The following is an 18,576-nucleotide window of genomic DNA, read 5'->3' as shown; positions in this document are numbered from 1 at the left end:
ACAAAAAAAAAAACCAAGCACCCAACAAGGAAACAAATAGAATACTGCTCCACAGGTATAGTAAGCTGAAAGTAGAAACTTTTGGATTTCTGTCGTGCAATAATGGAGATAGTCAGATAGTCAGATAGTCAGATAGCACTGTGATATGCTATGAACGTTTTCATGGAAAACATTACCATTACTCCATGAGGAAATATACATTTTGTTGAGACAAACAGATGATCCAAATAAAAATAAGAGAATAAGTAACACCGTCAATATGGGAATTAAGAATTTAAGATTAGCTTGGTTCCGCTCTTCATGACTCCAAATTTTATAGGCATATGGACCTGGGGATTTGCACTGTAGCTTCACTGTGGTCTGTGGACTAAGACAGGCCTATTATATGGTCCAGCTTAAGGGATCCAAATCATCCAATTAATTGATCTTTTTCGGATGAAACAAATTTGTTGAGTTTGTATTTTGGACGAAAAATCTTCGCCAAGTCTGCAAGAATGGTACAAGTGTACAACTGTACAAGCAAAGACTTCAGTTTAACAAGTGTACAACTGTACAAGCAAAAATCTTCGCCAATTTGCTCATGAATAGCTGTCCCGCCTGTCCAAGAGACCACGACAGTGTTACATCCGAATCCGATTAATCTTGATCAAACATTGAAGATTGTTTGTGGCGTGCTAAATTAAGAATTTTACTATCACATTATAATGACAATCTGTCACCTTCTTATTAAAAACTTCTCATAAAAGTGATTACTTCGGTCAAAAAAATTCCTTGAAATCGAAGACACTCTTGAAAATGAAATAAAATTTGCTAGAAAGCTGTGTTAAATCTTTCCAATGATAGTCATATTTGACCATTTTATTAACCAGAAAAATAATATTCTTCTTCGCAATAAATAGAAAAAAACCATTAGAAAACAACTCACTGGCTCAGAAGATATTTCCTTTCGCACAGCAGAAAACAAAAATAAGATACAGCCATATTCTCTTTTGTCCAGGTCACTCTAAAACGTGCCCCCACAAAAACGTGCGTGCACGTGTTAGGTTGGGCATGGGTCCATCCAATACTTGATGCAGTCGATTGCTTCAAAATTTCCCACCACAAAAAACTTTAAATACGACAACTGTCAAAATCTTAGCTCCACGTCACAATCTGAAGCGCCGCGCGTGAATCTCGCGATTAAATTTTCTGCCACACGGGCATCCACCCATTTTTACTTACTCAAAAAACCAGCTCTCCATAACTCGTCCTCATTCAACTACATACCATTTTTGATCTCTTTTCTGTTCGCTATTTTTCTGCCTTTGCAGCTCATTCTTTAACCCAAACAAACCAATTTCTTTCCCAAATCTTGTCTCATAGACAATTGAAATCTCTTCACTATTTTCCAACTAAACTTGTCCTCAACATTTGCAATAATTTAAGTATCATAGATTTTTTTTTGCCAACTTAATGCATTTGTGTTCCAATTCATTGAATTTGGAACTCATTTTTGCGCATTTGTAATATTTCTATATCTACATTTTTTTTTTCCTTTTTTTTTTTTTTCTTACAATTGAATCCAATTCATATTTTCATGAACCAGCGTTGAGAAAAAGAAACTCACATCATCAACTAAAATGCAAAATCCACATCCATCAAAACCAGCTTTACAAAAACCACCGGGTTACAGAGACCACCCGAATCATCATCGCCCTGTTCCACCACCACCACCACCTCGAAAACCAGTCTTTCCACCATCATTCAATCCAACACCGAAACGTAGAAGAAACTACTGCCGTTGCTTCTGTTGTTTCCTTTGTACTTCCCTTTTTTTCCTCATTCTCCTTCTCTTCATTTTCTCTGCTCTGTTTTACCTCTGGTTCGAACCGAAACTACCAGTATATCATTTGCAAACAATCCAGTTCCCTCGTTTTAACGTCACGGTTAAAAGGGATGGTACATTTCTTACTGCTCATACGATGGTTAGATTCGAAGCTAAAAATCCTAACAGCAAAATAACGTTTCATTATGGGGAAACGCATGTTCAAATTACCATTGGAGACGATGTTGAGTTAGGTGCGACTTCTGCACCTGGGTTCACACAAGTGAAGGGGAATACTACTTTGTTGAAATTCGATACGCAAGTGAGTAACGCGTTGATTAATGATGCGGATGGAATGAGTTTGATGAGTGACGTAAAGACTAAGAAGATTATGGTTTCGGTTGAGGTGCGGACTAAGTTTGGTCTTACTTTGGATAGTTGGCATTGGACCTTGGGGAAGATGGATGTGAAGGTTTTGTGTAATGATGTGACTTTGAAGGGCTTGGACGGTGGTGTTGATGATAATCCCAAATGCACTATTAACTTCCTCAAATGGTATGTCATTCTCTTCAACTTTTTCATTTTTGAATTATCAGAGTACGTTTGCCATTATGTATTTTGTATTTATCTGTTTTGCGTCAAATCACCAATTTCTAACAATAGATGTGGATTGGAAAAGAGGGATTAAATACCTATTAACAATAGAACGCACTTTGCCACTTGTTATAACTTTGTAAATTTGAGAAACATGACAAGTTGCGCCTGTATACTATTTGAGGTTTGTGAATGGAATTATTAAACGTTTTAGATAGCAATAACTCACATCTAATAATCATTATCGACAAAAAAACCTCACAGCTAATAATAGGGACAAAAAATACATAATGAGAAATGAATGAAATTATTTTCTTTCTAAACGTTTGTTGGAAAATTCAATTATATTCTCATTCAATATAATTTAAAGGGTGAACTAGTATTACCCCCGACTAGATGAGCCAATTAGGATTTCCCCCTACTAGATGGGAAATTAGGGTCTCCCCCCCTAAATACACACAAAAAAAAAATTCGGTCAACCCACTTTGACTTTTTTTTTGTGTGTATTTAGGGAGAAAACCCTAATTTCTCATCTAGTGGGGGAAATCCTAATTGGCTTCATCTAGTGGGGGGTAATACTAGTTAACCCTAATTTAAATAAGTGTTCTGGATTGAGTAAGATGGGTGCCAGTTCTCACTTTGAAAAGACTTAGTAGTGGCATACTTTGATTTATTGTGTACAGAGAATAAATAGTGTGAAAGAACTATGGTCTCTGCTGGTCATTACGTGGGGAATATGCAGGATATATCATAATCTACTCCTTGAGTACAGAATTCAAGGCCAACCAATTAATTAAAAAATGGAAGAATAGATCTATAGATTCAATACCTTGTTATAGGAATCATATTTCATGGAAACATCAGATATTTTATGGAGGAAATATTTAGTATGAAACAACAATAGTCTCTGCGGTAATTAGTTATCACCATATGAGTTGGGAAACTGCGAAAACATCTCATAGCATGAAAAGCAGTAAACATATTTGTAACCCATGCATCATCAGTCACGTTGTCTTGAAGCTTATATGTAGGGATCAATTTTCGACTGACTTCAGACTTCAGAGATAGTATCTAAATATACAAAAACAAAACAAGGAGTACCCGTTCTGTTGTGAATTCGAAGATACTCCATATTTTGGAGTACTGGCACAGATTGCAGACTAACTTGTGCATTTTATTATCTTGCAAAGTTTATTTCCCTCAAAACAGATGTATTTGACGGTGTGTTTGATGGTGTGTCAAATACAACTGAAAGAAATGATGGTGTGTTTCTTTATTAAAAACAGTGATGTAGTACGAGAATACAACTGAAAGCAGGTTCTTCATTTTGCACTTTCCTATTGGGATTTTATATTGGCCAAAATATTGATTTCATCAAATTTCACGCCACAGCTTGTGGCATGAAGGCAATTCTACTTAGTCATTCGTCAACGGTCACGACTACTTGTCCTTGAAAAGGCGTGGTACTTAAGAGCGTAACTTATGAATGTGATTTGTTTCTTGACTGCAGGATCAACGTACACTGACAATGTTCATAGATGGCGGAGTATACAACTTCATAATTCAGTGTATAGTTCAATAAGGAGATGAGTCTGGTTGTCACAGGGGTGGTCCGTAGAATCTTTTATATTCATTTTTTGTTCTTCAGTAAAAGATTGTTATATTTGCATTTGGTTATACTTCATTACAATTAACAATTATATGTTATTATACTTTGGAATTTTTCTTTAAATTTCTTTGGCCAAGGCCAGTGGCCGTTATACTAGTTTTAATGTTATTATGGGCAACAGCCAACAAGTGACTGTGAGACTCACCGAGACCACCCCGTAAATAGGGTCAAGATTTAAAGAATGAAGGTAACATTTCGTACGCAAAATGCCCAATCAGGTTTGCACTTTGCAGTCAATTTCAACTTTTCAAAATGTACGAAATATCAAATATGAAGTGGAACGGGAAAACGCTAGTAAAGCCCGTAAGATTTACCTCTGCCTGAAAAGTAGGAAAGTAGACTATGAGATAAACAACTGTTGATCAATCCAAATGCCTCCCAAAGGTATTCAACTCCATTAGCAGCAAACTTGACAAAGAAAAGTGAGTTCATGTCCTTAACCAAATTCCTCGCGTAAACTTTCCCTCAAAACGTAAGTTGAATGCCTAAGAGGCCAATCTGTTCAACCACCTTGTTAACAGAAGAATTGCATTTGAAATTCATCAACTTGCCCAAGCCAGAAAGTTTAGGGAAGGAAATGACAACAGGTGCTTCTACACGTCTGGTGATTTAGTACTTTCAAGTTGCAACTCCACCAGCTCAGGACACCTACATCTCAGGCGATGCAGCAGGAATGAAACATCATGAACACCTAGTTGGAAGATCTGTAAGATACAACTCTGGAACTGCGAAGTCTTTCAAGCAAACACTAGCCTGTCAAAAATAATTTCCATCAAGAAGGATTATAACAAGTTGAAAACATTAAGCGCATTTTTATCCATTTTGAAAGGACACAGAACAGATAATTTCACTGCACAAAGATTCCAGCATCCTAGGATTTTTTTTTTGATAAGTGAATTTTATTGCACAAAGACCCCAGCATCCCAGTTAACATCAAATTTCGGTATCTCCCCAAACGATCAAAATGATCTGGTAATACAGACTGAAGTATCTTTTGTCCATCAAGACCCAACAGAATTAGCCTTCAATAGCGCGCAGGTTGTTGTTAAGTAGTTGAAACAAACATGGCTACCCACTTGGTAGTGTCAAAGAAAAAGTTCTCGACAGCAAATGCATCATTTGCTAACAGCAGCCACTATGAGAGCTGAGCAGTTTTTTGTTCTACAGCAAATAGCTCCCAACGCCTCTGCTCTTGCAACAAGTTACTGAAGGTAAGAATATATGAATACAGTCTCGGTCAAAATAAGTATCCACAAATAAGTGGATTGATCTTCACTGTGGATCTTCAAGAACATATACTAAAGTGCTTGAAAATGTTTGTGTGTACTTGGTGGCCATTTAATGAACGCGACATCCACATCCTTAATTCGTCAATATACAACTTGTTCAACAATGTATGGCCCTTCAAATCTTCCCGTATGGAATGCATGGAAACTCCATCACTGTGTCTTATAAACAACTTTACCTTGTTTATCCAGTCTCTTCAAATATAATCCTTTGGGCAATTTCTAGTGGCAGAACAATTTCATTAACATCACCAGTAACCACATTGCCCAAGGAGTATACCCTGAACCCTTGCAGCTAAAATAGCTTTTTCACCTTCTCAAACAAAGCTTTTGTAGCATAATCACGGACCTCTTTACTGATTCCAGATCTCATTTTGATATCATGAGAATCCTTGTACTTACAAAAGGAAACAGAAGTAGTATGAGATGAAAATCTTACAATTAATAGCTAACAAGAAAAGATTGTCTTCCCTTTCATTTTCAGAAATCCAAAGATGCCAGAGACCCTTGTTATAATCAGGTGACATTTTTTTTTACTACTATCCCCAGTCATCTACTATCTCACATTCAAGGAGAGATGACTTCATTTGATGTCTACATCCTCTACATGCTTTGTTGCACAACACATATCTATGCAGGGGAATGAAACTTGAACTTCTTTGTGACATTTTTCACAGTAATAATTTGTCAAAATCATATGCTTCTCACAATGAGTGAATTGTGTATTTACGCTTCCGCAATCTTGTTACACCACGCCTAGGAATTGGATAAAAATGCAATGTGTTTTTGCAGTTTGGTTCAGGATTCATGTTTCACCATTCGCATTTCACGTTCACATCTCAATATGGGGTGTGGCACACGATGCAGCTGTATATTGGTGAACCAACCCAACTTGAGCATTCTAAATTTCTAATTGCTAAAGCTAAAACAGGATAAGAGTGCTATAATTATGTAAGTTGTATACCTTACCAGTTCCCCTAGCATGAAGATACTCTGCAACTGTTGACTGTGCAAATCATTCACGTCAACCTTATGAAGCTCTGAATTTGGAGAACCATATCTTGAGTGTCGATACAGATATATCCTGGAAATTAAAATGCATTGGAAACGATCACAACAAGAAATCACCAAGAACTCAAAGTATCGTATCGTTACTTGTGAAATTACAATCCGTGACGTGTAAATAAAAACTTACAGAAAACATATTGCTAATTCCATCACAAATCTCAGGTATCGACAGGCAAATTTGAAGGCACAGGTGATTTCTGAAGAATACACTCATTCTGAGTAAAATATCCCTTACCCTTTCTGGTATCTTCCGAGAAGTTATCCAGAATTTCTCATACTTGTTACAGTTGGAAAACAAACAACACATCAGGAAACCTTGAGGGGTTTCAGCATAACTACGAGGAGAAAATAAAGAGGATGGTATAATTGGTAATAATGGGAGTTATAGACTTATAGCTCCAGAAAGATACGATACAATACAATAAGCGCTTCCTCATAATAAGGATTTACAAAACTATAGTTCTTAGACATACGAACTTTACTTTGACAGAATCAAAAGAAAGAAAATCATAAAAATTCTAAGCCCTAACAAATTGCACCATATCTAGAATGTAATTGACCTAGAAAGACATTTTCTGAAGCCAACAAGTTGCAACAAACAGTTAAAACAAGGTCACTGAAGTTGCACGTATATAAAGACCCACCAAACTTTAGCTACAAAGCCTACAAGTTTCTAAAAGTTAAAAACAATCAATATGCTTATTTATCCCATAAACAAATGAAGCTAATAATCTAAAAGCCGGATAGTAATAGGCTCTGAACAACTAATGTCGCCAGGCAGATCAGAGTCCATATAAAAGCATAACTGGTGTTAGTATCAGGCTAACCCAAGAATAAGGTCCAAAAGATTACCGATGTAAAGGTAAAATTTAGAACAAGTGGATAGTCTAAGAGGAATTGAATTCCAAAGATACACAGCAAGCATATTTACATCACCTAAAACACGCTCAAACTTGGTACGCCTGTTAGCTATCATACTACAAATCTACGATAATCCCTATACGAAAATGAATTATCCGACGCAGTACAATACCTGTTTTGTAGTTCCGGGTATAGCCTGTCAGTCTGCACTGGAGTCTTCAATTTTACAACAGCCACAAAAATGAACTACTGACCCAACCATGATAATAACCTTAGACATCAAATACACAAACATTTGCCAGTAATAATGACAAAATTTACCTAGAAAGGATTTAAGACAAATTAGATGAATCTATAACACTAAAATAAACTCTAATGATAATTTACATGGTAACAGATCGAGACACTTTATGGATTTCATCAGCAAGGATCCCAGAGAAGTTCTTGAACCTGCGATTTAGCATTGCTAAGTACTAACTGAAAGCCATTTAAAGGCAATTGTAAATAATCCAGTGAAAGATATTAACTTATTGATAGTCCACAGGAGCAGCCTCTTTTAGGTTTGTACCAGTTGAGCTTATGATGCAAAATGCTGCCTGCCAAAATGTTTCCTAGCTCAATGTCGGGACACCTCTGATGGACAAACCAAAGTGAAGTTGGAGTCGTTGGTAATCTATGACCAGTTAAAATCTTCCCATAATCCCACGATCACTATCAAAATCAAGAGACCCTCTGATTATAATTGGCATAACTATCAAAATATATTATAGTATCATAATTGGCATTGGCTGCGATACAGACAAATATGATCTATCACGCTATGAGTGTCAGATAATAGAATTTGTACAAAACAGAAGGTAATATCAACTTAAGTAGGTAACGAGGCTTCAAATCATGATTTTCCTGGCCTTCATTTCTACTTAGCATTATCTCTGAGAAATGAACAAGTGAAAAAAAATGTGATTAGAAAATAGTTTTTTCTAAAAAAAAAAGTAAGTTCATGACGAATTACCAGACATACTAAAGACTACCAGCCAGGCCCGGGTCATAAGTCTAATATCAGACAAACTGACCACAAATACAAACGTCTGAAAACTTAGAACAAATACAAGGTCCATCCCCAAGTTCAGTTCATTCAGTCTGTCCTCAATTTCAGGACTGAATGAACTAGGTCACAAGCCCTATCCACCCATCCAAAAGGCACATTAAGAAGATAGATAAGTATATAAGTAATTGGGATCCAATGCCAAAAACGAGATACGCATGCAAATAACATATAGAAATATAAGATTATGGAGCTTTGCAAATAAAAACTTGTAAAGATTGAAAAACAATAAAAAATAAAGTATATGAATAAAAATAGATCTAAATAAATGAAAAAACCAAATAGCTGAGAGGCCATAAGACATTAAGGGGTAATGCTAGTGCTAGATCACATTGTAAGGGGGTTCAAACTACGCCGAGGTAGAAAGTAACCCATACTTCTCTTGGTGACAGGCCACAAGCCATAAAAACATTATCTGAGGAACACAAGGACTGAAAAATTGGCGTGAACAGTGAAAGGCTGAAGGAATCATAAGCACATTTCACCAATTCCCTCTTTTCGATGCCTATCCTCTTCAGAATGTGATCTATATCACCCCCACCATGTATCTAAAGCAATTATAGCAAATACTAATACACAAATTTTAAAAACATGTATCTAAAGAAAATATAGGTTGCAAAATGAAACCTTATCCATCATCCCTAACGGGACTGAGTAATAGAGTAAATAAAAATTTAATAAAAAAGGATATGAGAAAAAAGAGCAATACAAGAGGTTTTAAAATGAAAAAGTCAAAGAAAATGGAAAATATACTGAAAATTTAGAAAAGAAAGCAGAGAAAAACAGAAGAAAAATTGAGGGTGGAGAAAGGATTGCAATAGGTAAAATAAAAATACACAGGGAATAATCCAAATAAAAAGACGTAGGAAACATCAACCACGCAAAAATAGGTTTACCAAACAAATAAAACAGAGAATTTCTAAATAAGATGGTAACATAGAAATTTTTCAAAGAAAAGTTTTAAGGTAAAGAAAAAACAGAAACGTGAGAGGCTAATAACAGATGAAGTGATACTGCTGAATTAAGCAGGCCAAAGTAAAGAGGCAACCTTACTTCTCTGGGTGCCAGTCCCACACCCATACAAATTGCACCTAAACAAGAATACACAAACACAAGGTCCAAAGAAAGTGGCCAATGATACAGGGGATTGAGGAATCACAAGTACCATTCTTTGGTTTCCGTCCTCTTTCAGGTTCTTATCCACTCTTCGGCACTATTCCATAATCATTCCCCACATGTGTTCCATAAGTCCTAATCCAACGTTCCCCAAAACATATATCGCAATAAAAAGTGTTTTTTTTTTTTTTAAACACACGCAGAATTGCCAACTATATAAGCAGATGGTTATAATTTCCTTAGACATTTCTTCTACTGATTATCATTAATAGCTGAACTAACCAAACTCAACGTCAATCAAGCAAAACCAGCCCAAAATATAGAAAAGCCTTACATGTCTCCAAAAAGATATAAACCAGGGCCAATCATGAACACAAAATAAAACAAACAGCACGAATATTAAAACTTTAATTTTATGAACCCTAATTATAGGCACTATATTTACGATAGCGTGGGAAATACGCATCGCCCAGAAATTATTACTTGGCTGTTGGCTTAGGAGTGGCACAAATAATAATAACCGCGAGGTAAATATTAACCGTGTGGTGAATAAGTGACACTTGAAAGAATAAATTGCTTAGAGCATTCCTAATGTAAGCCACTATTATTCACCTTCACTAAACAGTATTTTCCGTTTTTTCTACCGTTTTGGTGAAAAGTAAGGTGAGGGGTGAGGCTGTGCAATGCAAATGTGAAAAATAATTTCGGGCGGAATGTTGGATTCCGTTTGAATGTAAAAATCGAAAAAACGCGTCGGACGGAATGAAACATCCGAAAAAAAACAACCGAAAAAAGTCGAAAACACGCAAAACGGAATCCAACATCCCATCCGGAAAAAAATGAAACCAATTTTTTTTTTTAAAACACACGAAACGGAATCCAATATCCCGTCCGAAGTCCACCTGCATTGGAAATGCTTTCCCAATGAAGGTGAAAATAGGGGGTTTGTGAAAATAGTCACCTCCATTTTGTGGAAAATGAGTGCCTAATGCACAGGTAAATAACTTATAACTATTTTGCCAAATTGAAACCAAGGTGAAACCTTCAACCAAGATAGTGGCTGACTTAATATCTTCAGAATTGGATTCCGTCTTGTGTGTGTGTACGTTTATGCATTATGTCTTCGGGCTTCTGTCCAAACTCATACACTTTGTTCTTGATGTCAATGGCTAGATTTATTCTTGTGATCAGTTGGGTGCAATCACAAGTCATGACTACAGGATCAGTTGGGTGCTATCACATATTCACATGTCACAATCTACGGAATGTCGGAATTAGGTTAGGAGAAAAGACCTAAATATCCTCCTCTGATCCTGTGGTGTCTTTACAGAAATGCGTGGGCAAAAGGGTGGGTCGCTGTGTGTGCATGTGGTTCTTGCTCCTCTTCCACTTTGTACTCTTACTTTTGCTTCGTAGTAGTGAAGTGTGGTTAGACTATATGATATCCTAAGGCGATGGTGGTTTAATCATTCTTATCATAGTATGACTTTTAATTATGCAATGTGTTTCCAAGAAGTACGCAAGATGTATGTAGTTTTGTACTAGTGCATCTTACTTAGTATGTGGATTTGTTCAAGTGATGCAGTTGATTCTTTCGTTACTTAATTTGAATGCAAATATATGCAAGATTTGTTTAAGTGACACCATTTACATGTTTTACCATAATATCCATGCTTTGCATCTGTGCGATAATACCTAATTCATTATGGAGACAACACGGGCCCGTTCTCTTATCCTGTGAGACCTGATGTGGAAGTCCCGAGTGGTCTTAAATTGACACGAAAATGTAAAACAGTAACATCCCTAATCATTCCTAGTGGTGCTGGAAAAAGTAGAATTCTATAGCTATTGGCACATTCTATGAGATTTGATGGTGAGGGGTAAAATAAGCATTGAAGTTTTCCTAGTTGCGGTTCGCAACCAACCAGAGGCTGGATAATAGTGTGAGGATAGGATGTTCGAACATTTGATAAGAGTGAACGGGCTAGTGTTACCTTCTTTAGTGAATTGAGTAATATCATCCAGATGCAGAGCATGGATATTATTGTAAGAACATGGTAGACTTTCGACATGCCTTTTTGTTGTTCTAATAGAACTTGTCGACCATTTTTATACTTTTTTTTTTCATCTTTCAAATGGTGAATTGGTGATGCAGGAACCTGTTCTGTTCTTAGCATCCGTTGGAGAAAATATTGCATACTTGACAAAAACCATTTGTTAGCCATCCCAAATTGCTGCCTTGCTCTGGGTCACCTTCAATTGGTAAATATACTTTATGCCAATCCACACCTCATACCCATGACGAGTCCAGACATCTGATGCGCAGCAGAATCTCATATATCTGAGGCATTCCCAACTATGAGAAGTCAGACACCGCATAAACTATGAGTATATTAAAGTGGCTACACTAATCATAATGCATTCTTCTATCTGCGAAGGTCTTTGAACATACTAAACAGATGCTCACAGTTATTGTTTTAAATGCTTGCAGGATTTCCATAAGCCTGCAGATCTTTTCTTTCTTTTAGGACACCACTTTACTTCTTACTTCTCTATTAGAAAATTATCCTTGAAATATATTCTGACACGTAACAAGCTACCATTAATTTGATAATCTTGTTGTGCATGTAGGGGGAGCTTGGGTTCTATTTGGCTCATCAGTTGACTGGAAGGGCATTGAATATCTCTGGAGCTTTCATTAATTGGGATGATAAACCAGGTTAGACTTTTGAAGCTTTTCAATGATGTCCATGATTGGCAGATTCCAGTAAGGGTAGTGTTTTGGCGAATGATGTAGTTTTGTGTTGTATTCTTAAAATACCCGGAATATTGTAGAAGGCTTGGGGATTTTGATGAAATTGGTAGCAATGATTTTCCTTAGTGGCCTGTGAATATGTAGGCCTCAGTTCCATTGAATTAAATATAAAGTATGTATATGAGTTTGATTGTCGAATTCTAATCAGCATTGGCGCTATAAAATGACACACACCCTTGATGAAAGGCACTCTATTAAGTCTCAGAGTTTCCAATTAATGAAGAACTAAGTATGCCATCCAATCTTTCACCAAAATTCATCTGTGCTTTAATTTTGTCACTAGATCATTATTGTAAGGAACAGAGTTCAACTGTCTTTGTGTGCAATGCAGATAGATCAATATAGTTATGATTGTGACTACTATCCACGTGGTAACAAGAATGAATGCATATTATTGAATGGATGCTTGGCTTAATTAAGCGTGTGTTTCATGGAGCTAGAAATAGATAGCTTTAGACTTGAAAACAAAAAACTTGTCTACCTATAAAGAATGAACTGAGATGGTGACTTGTGTTTATTACACTCTCACACTCCATGTTGGTCAATCGAATGACTTAAACACCGATATCCCTCATTGAAGTTTTGCCTCCCCATTAAGTTATATATAAGCCTAAAACTGACAACAAGTCGACAACTGGTCATTCTTCACCGATTAACAGTAGCTGCAGCCACCCTTCTCTCTCGTCTGAATCATTTTCACTTCAACCAATGACGGATTCTGGCATAGATATAAGTCTTGGGGTAAGCCTTTCAGCTTCCTCTCAACATGCAGCCAACTCTTCAAATTCAAGGTGCATGCAAGCTACTCATCAACGCAATGATATCATTTTCATTGTTTCTTTTCATTAGTGTAGAACTGATGGTACAAAATACTCAAAGTGGATTGATTTCTCGATGAGATTGGTGGATGTTAAAGGAATGAAATAAATAAGGTCTTTTGGCATACATTATTAGTTACATCATTCTGTTAACATCCACCAGAAGATACTGAATTTTCTGTGCAACAGTTGCTATTCAACATCTGTTGAAGTAAACAAAAGCATTAGCATTGCTCATTGCAACTGGCTGTGCGAGCGTATGAAAGAGAAAAAGGGATTGCTTTTCTATTAAATTCGTCATTTACATTACCACATTACTCCTTGCAGACTTTCAAGTTCAAGTTTCTCCTTAGTTTAGAACCTCTAATTTACTATTAAACATGAGGTGTCGCAGTATTGGAACAGATAACTATTTATCTTTCAGGAATAGAGCTTGTGTGTCATCTATTTTCAGTACCTTTCCACCCAAAAAAAAATCAGTACCCACTTTAGTTTAGACAGTTGAGATCAATGATGTCTTTTGGTGAGAAAAGGGTATCATATCTGTATCAACTTTTTTTGCTTTCAGTACAATGACGAATTCCAACAGGAAGTGCTTGGCAGAATCTTACAGCTTGACGACTCTGCATTGTTTTGTTCGGATTGAATTTCTCTACCTATTTCAAATTTTATTTGATATATCAAGAACAACCTGGTAAATTATAAGTGTGAAGGGAAAAGGTACACTGTTTCTTGTCATGATTTTTCTTTTTCTATATTTTCCTTTCTTTTTTCGCTTAAATGAATGCTAAGTTTCTAAAGAGCCTACTAAACATGAAGTTTCCAAGAACTTGCTAAACAAGTTGTGTGCTGGTTGCTATTGTCTTACAAGTCTCTAGATGAGAAGTGATTTTGTTAGGTTGTGTGGTGTACCTACTAAAGCGCACGTGGGGAGTTACAACCCATGCTACTTACAGTAGTAAGAAACACAGATATTTGTTGAAGGACAAAATTGTATAGTTCATAGTGGAACGTAGGACAATTCCCTGTTTGGATTCTCCCTGAGATGGTTTCTTATTATGGTGCCTATGTGCAATAGAACCTAGAGCGTGGACAGTTCCTATTTTAAGTTTTATGAATTCAACTATTGTTAGGTTTATGGTTGATGCTAATTGATTCTTTAGTTTTTGAATTCGCCAAAAGGATAGGATTCATGTACTAATTGGTCTTTATTTTTCACTGTAGGGATGACGAAGTAGATTACTGCCCGCCAATAATATCTCAACCTACTTTCTTTGTCAAGGTCTACATGGAAGGAAATCAAATTGGCAGGAAAGTTGATATGCTCGCGCACCAGAACTACGATGCCCTAATAGGAACTATTTGTCACACGTTCAAGACCCTCAATATCCAATGTAAGTATTGGAGTTTGATTCGCTAGTATATGAAGGGAAGGAGAGGTGATTGATTATCTGCATTGGAGTTTGATTCGCTAGTATTAACAGATTAATAATCCCATAGGTTTTTTTTACCAATTATTATTAATAACTTATATGTTCTTCCTTTATTTCACACCTTTTAAACAGTGCCGGATATTGATAATGTACAAAGTGACAATGATGATCATCTCTTAGTATATGAAGACAAGGAAGGTGATTGGTTGGTGGTGGGAGATGTTCCTTGGCAGTAAGCTTTAAACAGCTTCTTTTTCCATTTATTCTGACTTCCATGCACGTACTGAAGTTGCTTACATTTTGTGTTTGTAACTTGTAAGCACAGTGAAGAAATTCAAGATCTCAAGAGCCAACAAGTGTTAGTGTTCGGCTTTTAAATTGTTCCTTTTGACGACTAAAAAACTAAAACCAATGTAGATATGCATATGATTTGGGGCGCTCACGTACAATGTTGTAATCCTTGCCATTCTTTTGCTGACTTTGAAAAGTCATAACTAACCAAATATACTCATCATATCTCCAAGCTAAGTTGACGAGCAAGGACCAAAATATCTATATCGGTCAATATATCGGTGTACCCAAAAACTAATATATATGGGATATATCTATATTTTTTTGTGACCAGTACAAACTATTTAAAACTAGTGAATGCCCGTGCCAGTCGGCACTCTAGACACATTGCTTTTGAACAACACCCCAAGAGAGACCATCTCTATGGTAGCATTGTATCGATGATATAACCATTTCCAACAGTTTTATACTTCATAATCATTTCATACGCATACTCAAGTGAGTTTAATTATTGCAATTCTATACATTTCATTTCTCACAAACCAATAACTCATTACACATACTCTTATACATTCATTAATTTAATACATATCAGAATGAGAATGATGAAAATAAAGGGAGAGAGTCTTCAATTAAGAGCATCATCATTTTTTTTTTAAAAAAATAAAAAAATCCAGAGTCTCCTTTGTATTTTCAACATTTCAAAACCTAAATCTGTCATAACCCACGAAAATCAAACAATACAATTCTCATAGATCAACCATACCAAAATATATAATTTCATATTTATACATAACACAAATTACTTCTAAAACTAAAAGACAACTCATTAAACAGTAAAGAAGACTTTGCATAATTTTTCACATGGGGCTAATTCTAGTAACGAAAGGAAAAATAAAATAAAATAAATAAACTCCACTTCCACTTATCGAAGTTCCTCATTTCTCTCATTCTCCTCTCTATGCATCTCGTTCACACCATTCTCGCTACCATATGGATAAATCCGCCATGGAGCAAAGACTACAATCATGTCAGCATTTGAAAAATTATGGCAATTTAACTTGGTACTGCAAACAAACCACATACACATGATTTTTTTAGACTTGATACATTTAGCATATTGTTTACAAAAGAGATGGTTTTCAAAATAAAATAATCTCTATTCTTATTTTTAAGTATCCACGCTATCATCAACAAAAAAAAACTATCATAAAAACTTACATAGCATATATATGGATACAATATATTCTTTATTTTCTAAATCAATAAAAATAACATTCTTTAATTTCTCACTTGCCTTTTCTCATTGGTATCGATGTCTTTAGAGAAGAACTTCTGGGTATACGACATTTGTAGTACAATTTCTTGCATTAGGTGGAAGAAAAACTGATATTCTTTTTGAAGAAGTACATCTGGACATGGCCACATAGAGTTGCCCATGACTGAAAACCGGTGTCCTCAAATCAATGCCAACATATTTCATCGGACCGCCTTGCGACTTATTAATTGTCATGGCATAAGCTAGTCGAACAGGGAATTGTCGTCTTGATAGTTTGAAAGGCAACTCTGCATTTGAGGGAGCCAGAGATATTCTTGGGATGAGTACCGGATTTCCAGCTTTCTCTCCAGTCAAAATTTTGGCTTGAAGGACTTTACTCGCACATTGAAGCACCATAAGTCGTGTCCCATTGCAAAGCCCATCTTTAGGTGCTATGTTCCTGAGCAACATTATAGGGCATCCAGGTTTTAACTTGAGATTGAAAGGTGGTAAGCTAGAAGGGTCGAGGGAGTTCAGAAACTCGGTGGGATAGTGAGCCCCACTTGGATTATCAATATCATCTTCGATGATTTTATCTGCAGCCAAATACTCAAGCTTCACCGGGGAAACAAATTCAGTGCAACCTCATTAATTGCACTCACATCATCATTACGGGCGCAAGAATAGTGCGATCGGGTTAAGAAATTTGGAGATGGTGTGTCCATAACATCCAATTGGGGATAGAGAGCAGAGAAGATGAGTTCTTGGATATTGGTACACTTGCGTATTCCATTCGGCAATTGTACGCATTCTTTGGGATTTGAACCAATCTAAATGAATCAAAGCAAAAAATGAATTCATTAGTTTCTAAAATAGTTCGTTTATATATGGAACTAATGGAGAAAAAAACATTCTAATTAGAAGGCATTAGTAGCACACCTCCAACAAAAAATCGGCGAATTCGACATTCTCGGACTCTGCCATTTCAAGCCGCATGTTCTGTACCAAGTGCAAAACTTCTAAATAACTCCAAAGGAAAGAGCGCCGTAGTGATGCACCAACAAATTGCTCTCTCTGGCCTAACGGTATAACAAGTGTTTGTTTCGAAAATCACCACCAAGAGCGTAGTGATACCACCAAATATCTTCTTGTTTCCACAAATATCTTGAAGTGTTCTATCCACAGCCTCAACACAGTATCTATGTTGCATGGGCACCTCGTCCCCAAACAATTAGTTTTGTTTCTTTAAATAGGTCGCCAAGGTCGGAATGTTAGTGAAGCCGCAAAAAGTGGTATCCATCACATCAATTGGAATTTTAAATGTAGAATGAAGCGGTCGTCCACCGGACAATAATAGAGATGCAATTTCGATGATGCCACCATGATGACAATAAGACCCCTTCTTGCGCGCCTTTGCAATTGTATTATACAAAAAGTTTTTTCCACTGTACCGCTCCATTCAAAAAAAAGTTTGCCCTTGTCACCACCATATCTTGAATCGATCCCGGCCGATATAAGCATGAAGTTGTTCGGCATTAAGGCGACTCACATCAACTGCGCCTCTTCTCCTATGCCTTCATCTTTGAAGTTGGCGTTGCTCCCAAATGAGCCTATTGCCAACAATTTTGCTCCAATCCTCCTTTTGCTTTTGGCATGGGCGGAAATCTTCCAATGTCTTCCCAGATTCTAAAAGGATTTGTTCCACCAGATATAAGCCGTAATCTGTTATTTGCTCATCAGTTGGATCTGGGATGTCGTGCTTTGTTCGAAGCCAGTGTCCAAGATCATCACATATACTCGATGCAAATTTGCTCCAAAGTAGATCTGGTCGTAACGGATGACACTCTAAAAGAATTACACAAAACAACCTCCGTAGTTGATATCCAGTTTTCATTATCGCCGCCTCTTCTAGGCATTGTATCCACTCATCATCAGCTTCCAACAGCCCACGGGGCAATACATGCTTCTTTGTATGTGCATACCGCGGTATCACCGACTTTATAAAGATATGCAAAGGAGGTAGGCCCTTTACAAATGATAAGTAGCAAACGTAGATAAAACCTCTCCCGGCATTGGGGCTTGCAAAATACATCCTACCAATGGAAGGTCCCCGAGTCCTAGGAGTCCACTCTTGAGAGTCTTTGTGGAAAACATAGTGTCGTGGAAACTCTTGATAGGTATATGCTGCGTGCATCCGGATCTTGAAAGACAACGCTTTAAAGAAAGTCTGTCGTGTTGTTGAAGTTTGGTCTCTTCTTTCGGGCAAGAATTGCATCCATGGGCTCTTTGCTATTGAAAACAACCCTATGCATACCTTCCAAATGAAGCCAATCGTTGGACACTTGGAAACTCTTTATGCATTGGATTTTGAAATAGATGCCATACGACTTCCGTTGGTCCAATATACCTTGCATCGATATATTATTTGAATCTCATCATTTGTTCCTGCCACCACCTT

General features: G+C 36.7%; 1 protein-coding gene, 2 long non-coding RNA genes and 1 pseudogene across 11 annotated transcripts; 2 read left to right on the top strand and 2 right to left on the bottom strand.

Annotated features, from left to right (window-relative positions):
• Positions 1-828: 828 nt before the first annotated feature.
• Positions 829-4,130, top strand: LOC147513349 (uncharacterized). The gene is made up of 2 exons (XM_086596384.1): positions 829-2,359; positions 3,909-4,130. The coding sequence occupies exons 1-2, from the start codon at positions 1,620-1,622 to the stop codon at positions 3,922-3,924; spliced, it is 756 nt and encodes a 251-aa protein (XP_086452510.1). The 5' UTR covers positions 829-1,619; the 3' UTR covers positions 3,925-4,130.
• On the bottom strand, positions 2,990-10,271 carry LOC147513348 (uncharacterized). Of its 6 annotated transcripts, none has more exons than XR_015215412.1 (4): positions 7,455-10,271; positions 6,549-6,698; positions 6,318-6,437; positions 2,990-4,820 (listed from the first exon to the last, which is right to left on the bottom strand). It is a non-coding gene; the product is annotated as an uncharacterized LOC147513348 (long non-coding RNA). The 6 variants fall into 6 exon arrangements; XR_015215414.1 differs by having other exon boundaries at positions 6,323-6,437; XR_015215410.1 differs by having other exon boundaries at positions 6,549-10,271.
• Positions 10,272-10,980: 709 nt separating this feature from the next.
• Positions 10,981-15,011, top strand: LOC147513347 (uncharacterized). Of its 3 annotated transcripts, XR_015215408.1 has the most exons (5): positions 10,981-11,560; positions 11,659-11,941; positions 12,135-12,222; positions 14,361-14,530; positions 14,702-15,011. It is a non-coding gene; the product is annotated as an uncharacterized LOC147513347 (long non-coding RNA). The 3 variants fall into 3 exon arrangements; XR_015215409.1 differs by having other exon boundaries at positions 10,981-11,549; positions 11,659-12,222; XR_015215407.1 differs by having other exon boundaries at positions 11,659-12,222.
• A 970-nt stretch (positions 15,012-15,981) lies between these two features.
• LOC147513346 (uncharacterized) lies at positions 15,982-17,202 on the bottom strand (annotated as a pseudogene). The gene is made up of 2 exons (XR_015217374.1): positions 17,058-17,202; positions 15,982-16,948 (listed from the first exon to the last, which is right to left on the bottom strand). The product of XR_015217374.1 is annotated as an uncharacterized LOC147513346 (transcript).
• Positions 17,203-18,576: the final 1,374 nt, after the last annotated feature.

This window comes from Coptis chinensis, chromosome 3 (genome assembly GCF_015680905.1).
Source record: "Coptis chinensis isolate HL-2020 chromosome 3, ASM1568090v1, whole genome shotgun sequence".
NCBI classification, from domain to species: domain Eukaryota; kingdom Viridiplantae; phylum Streptophyta; class Magnoliopsida; order Ranunculales; family Ranunculaceae; genus Coptis; species Coptis chinensis.
Note: the sequence above shows the minus strand (reverse complement) of the source record. Positions and strands in the feature narration are given on the sequence as shown.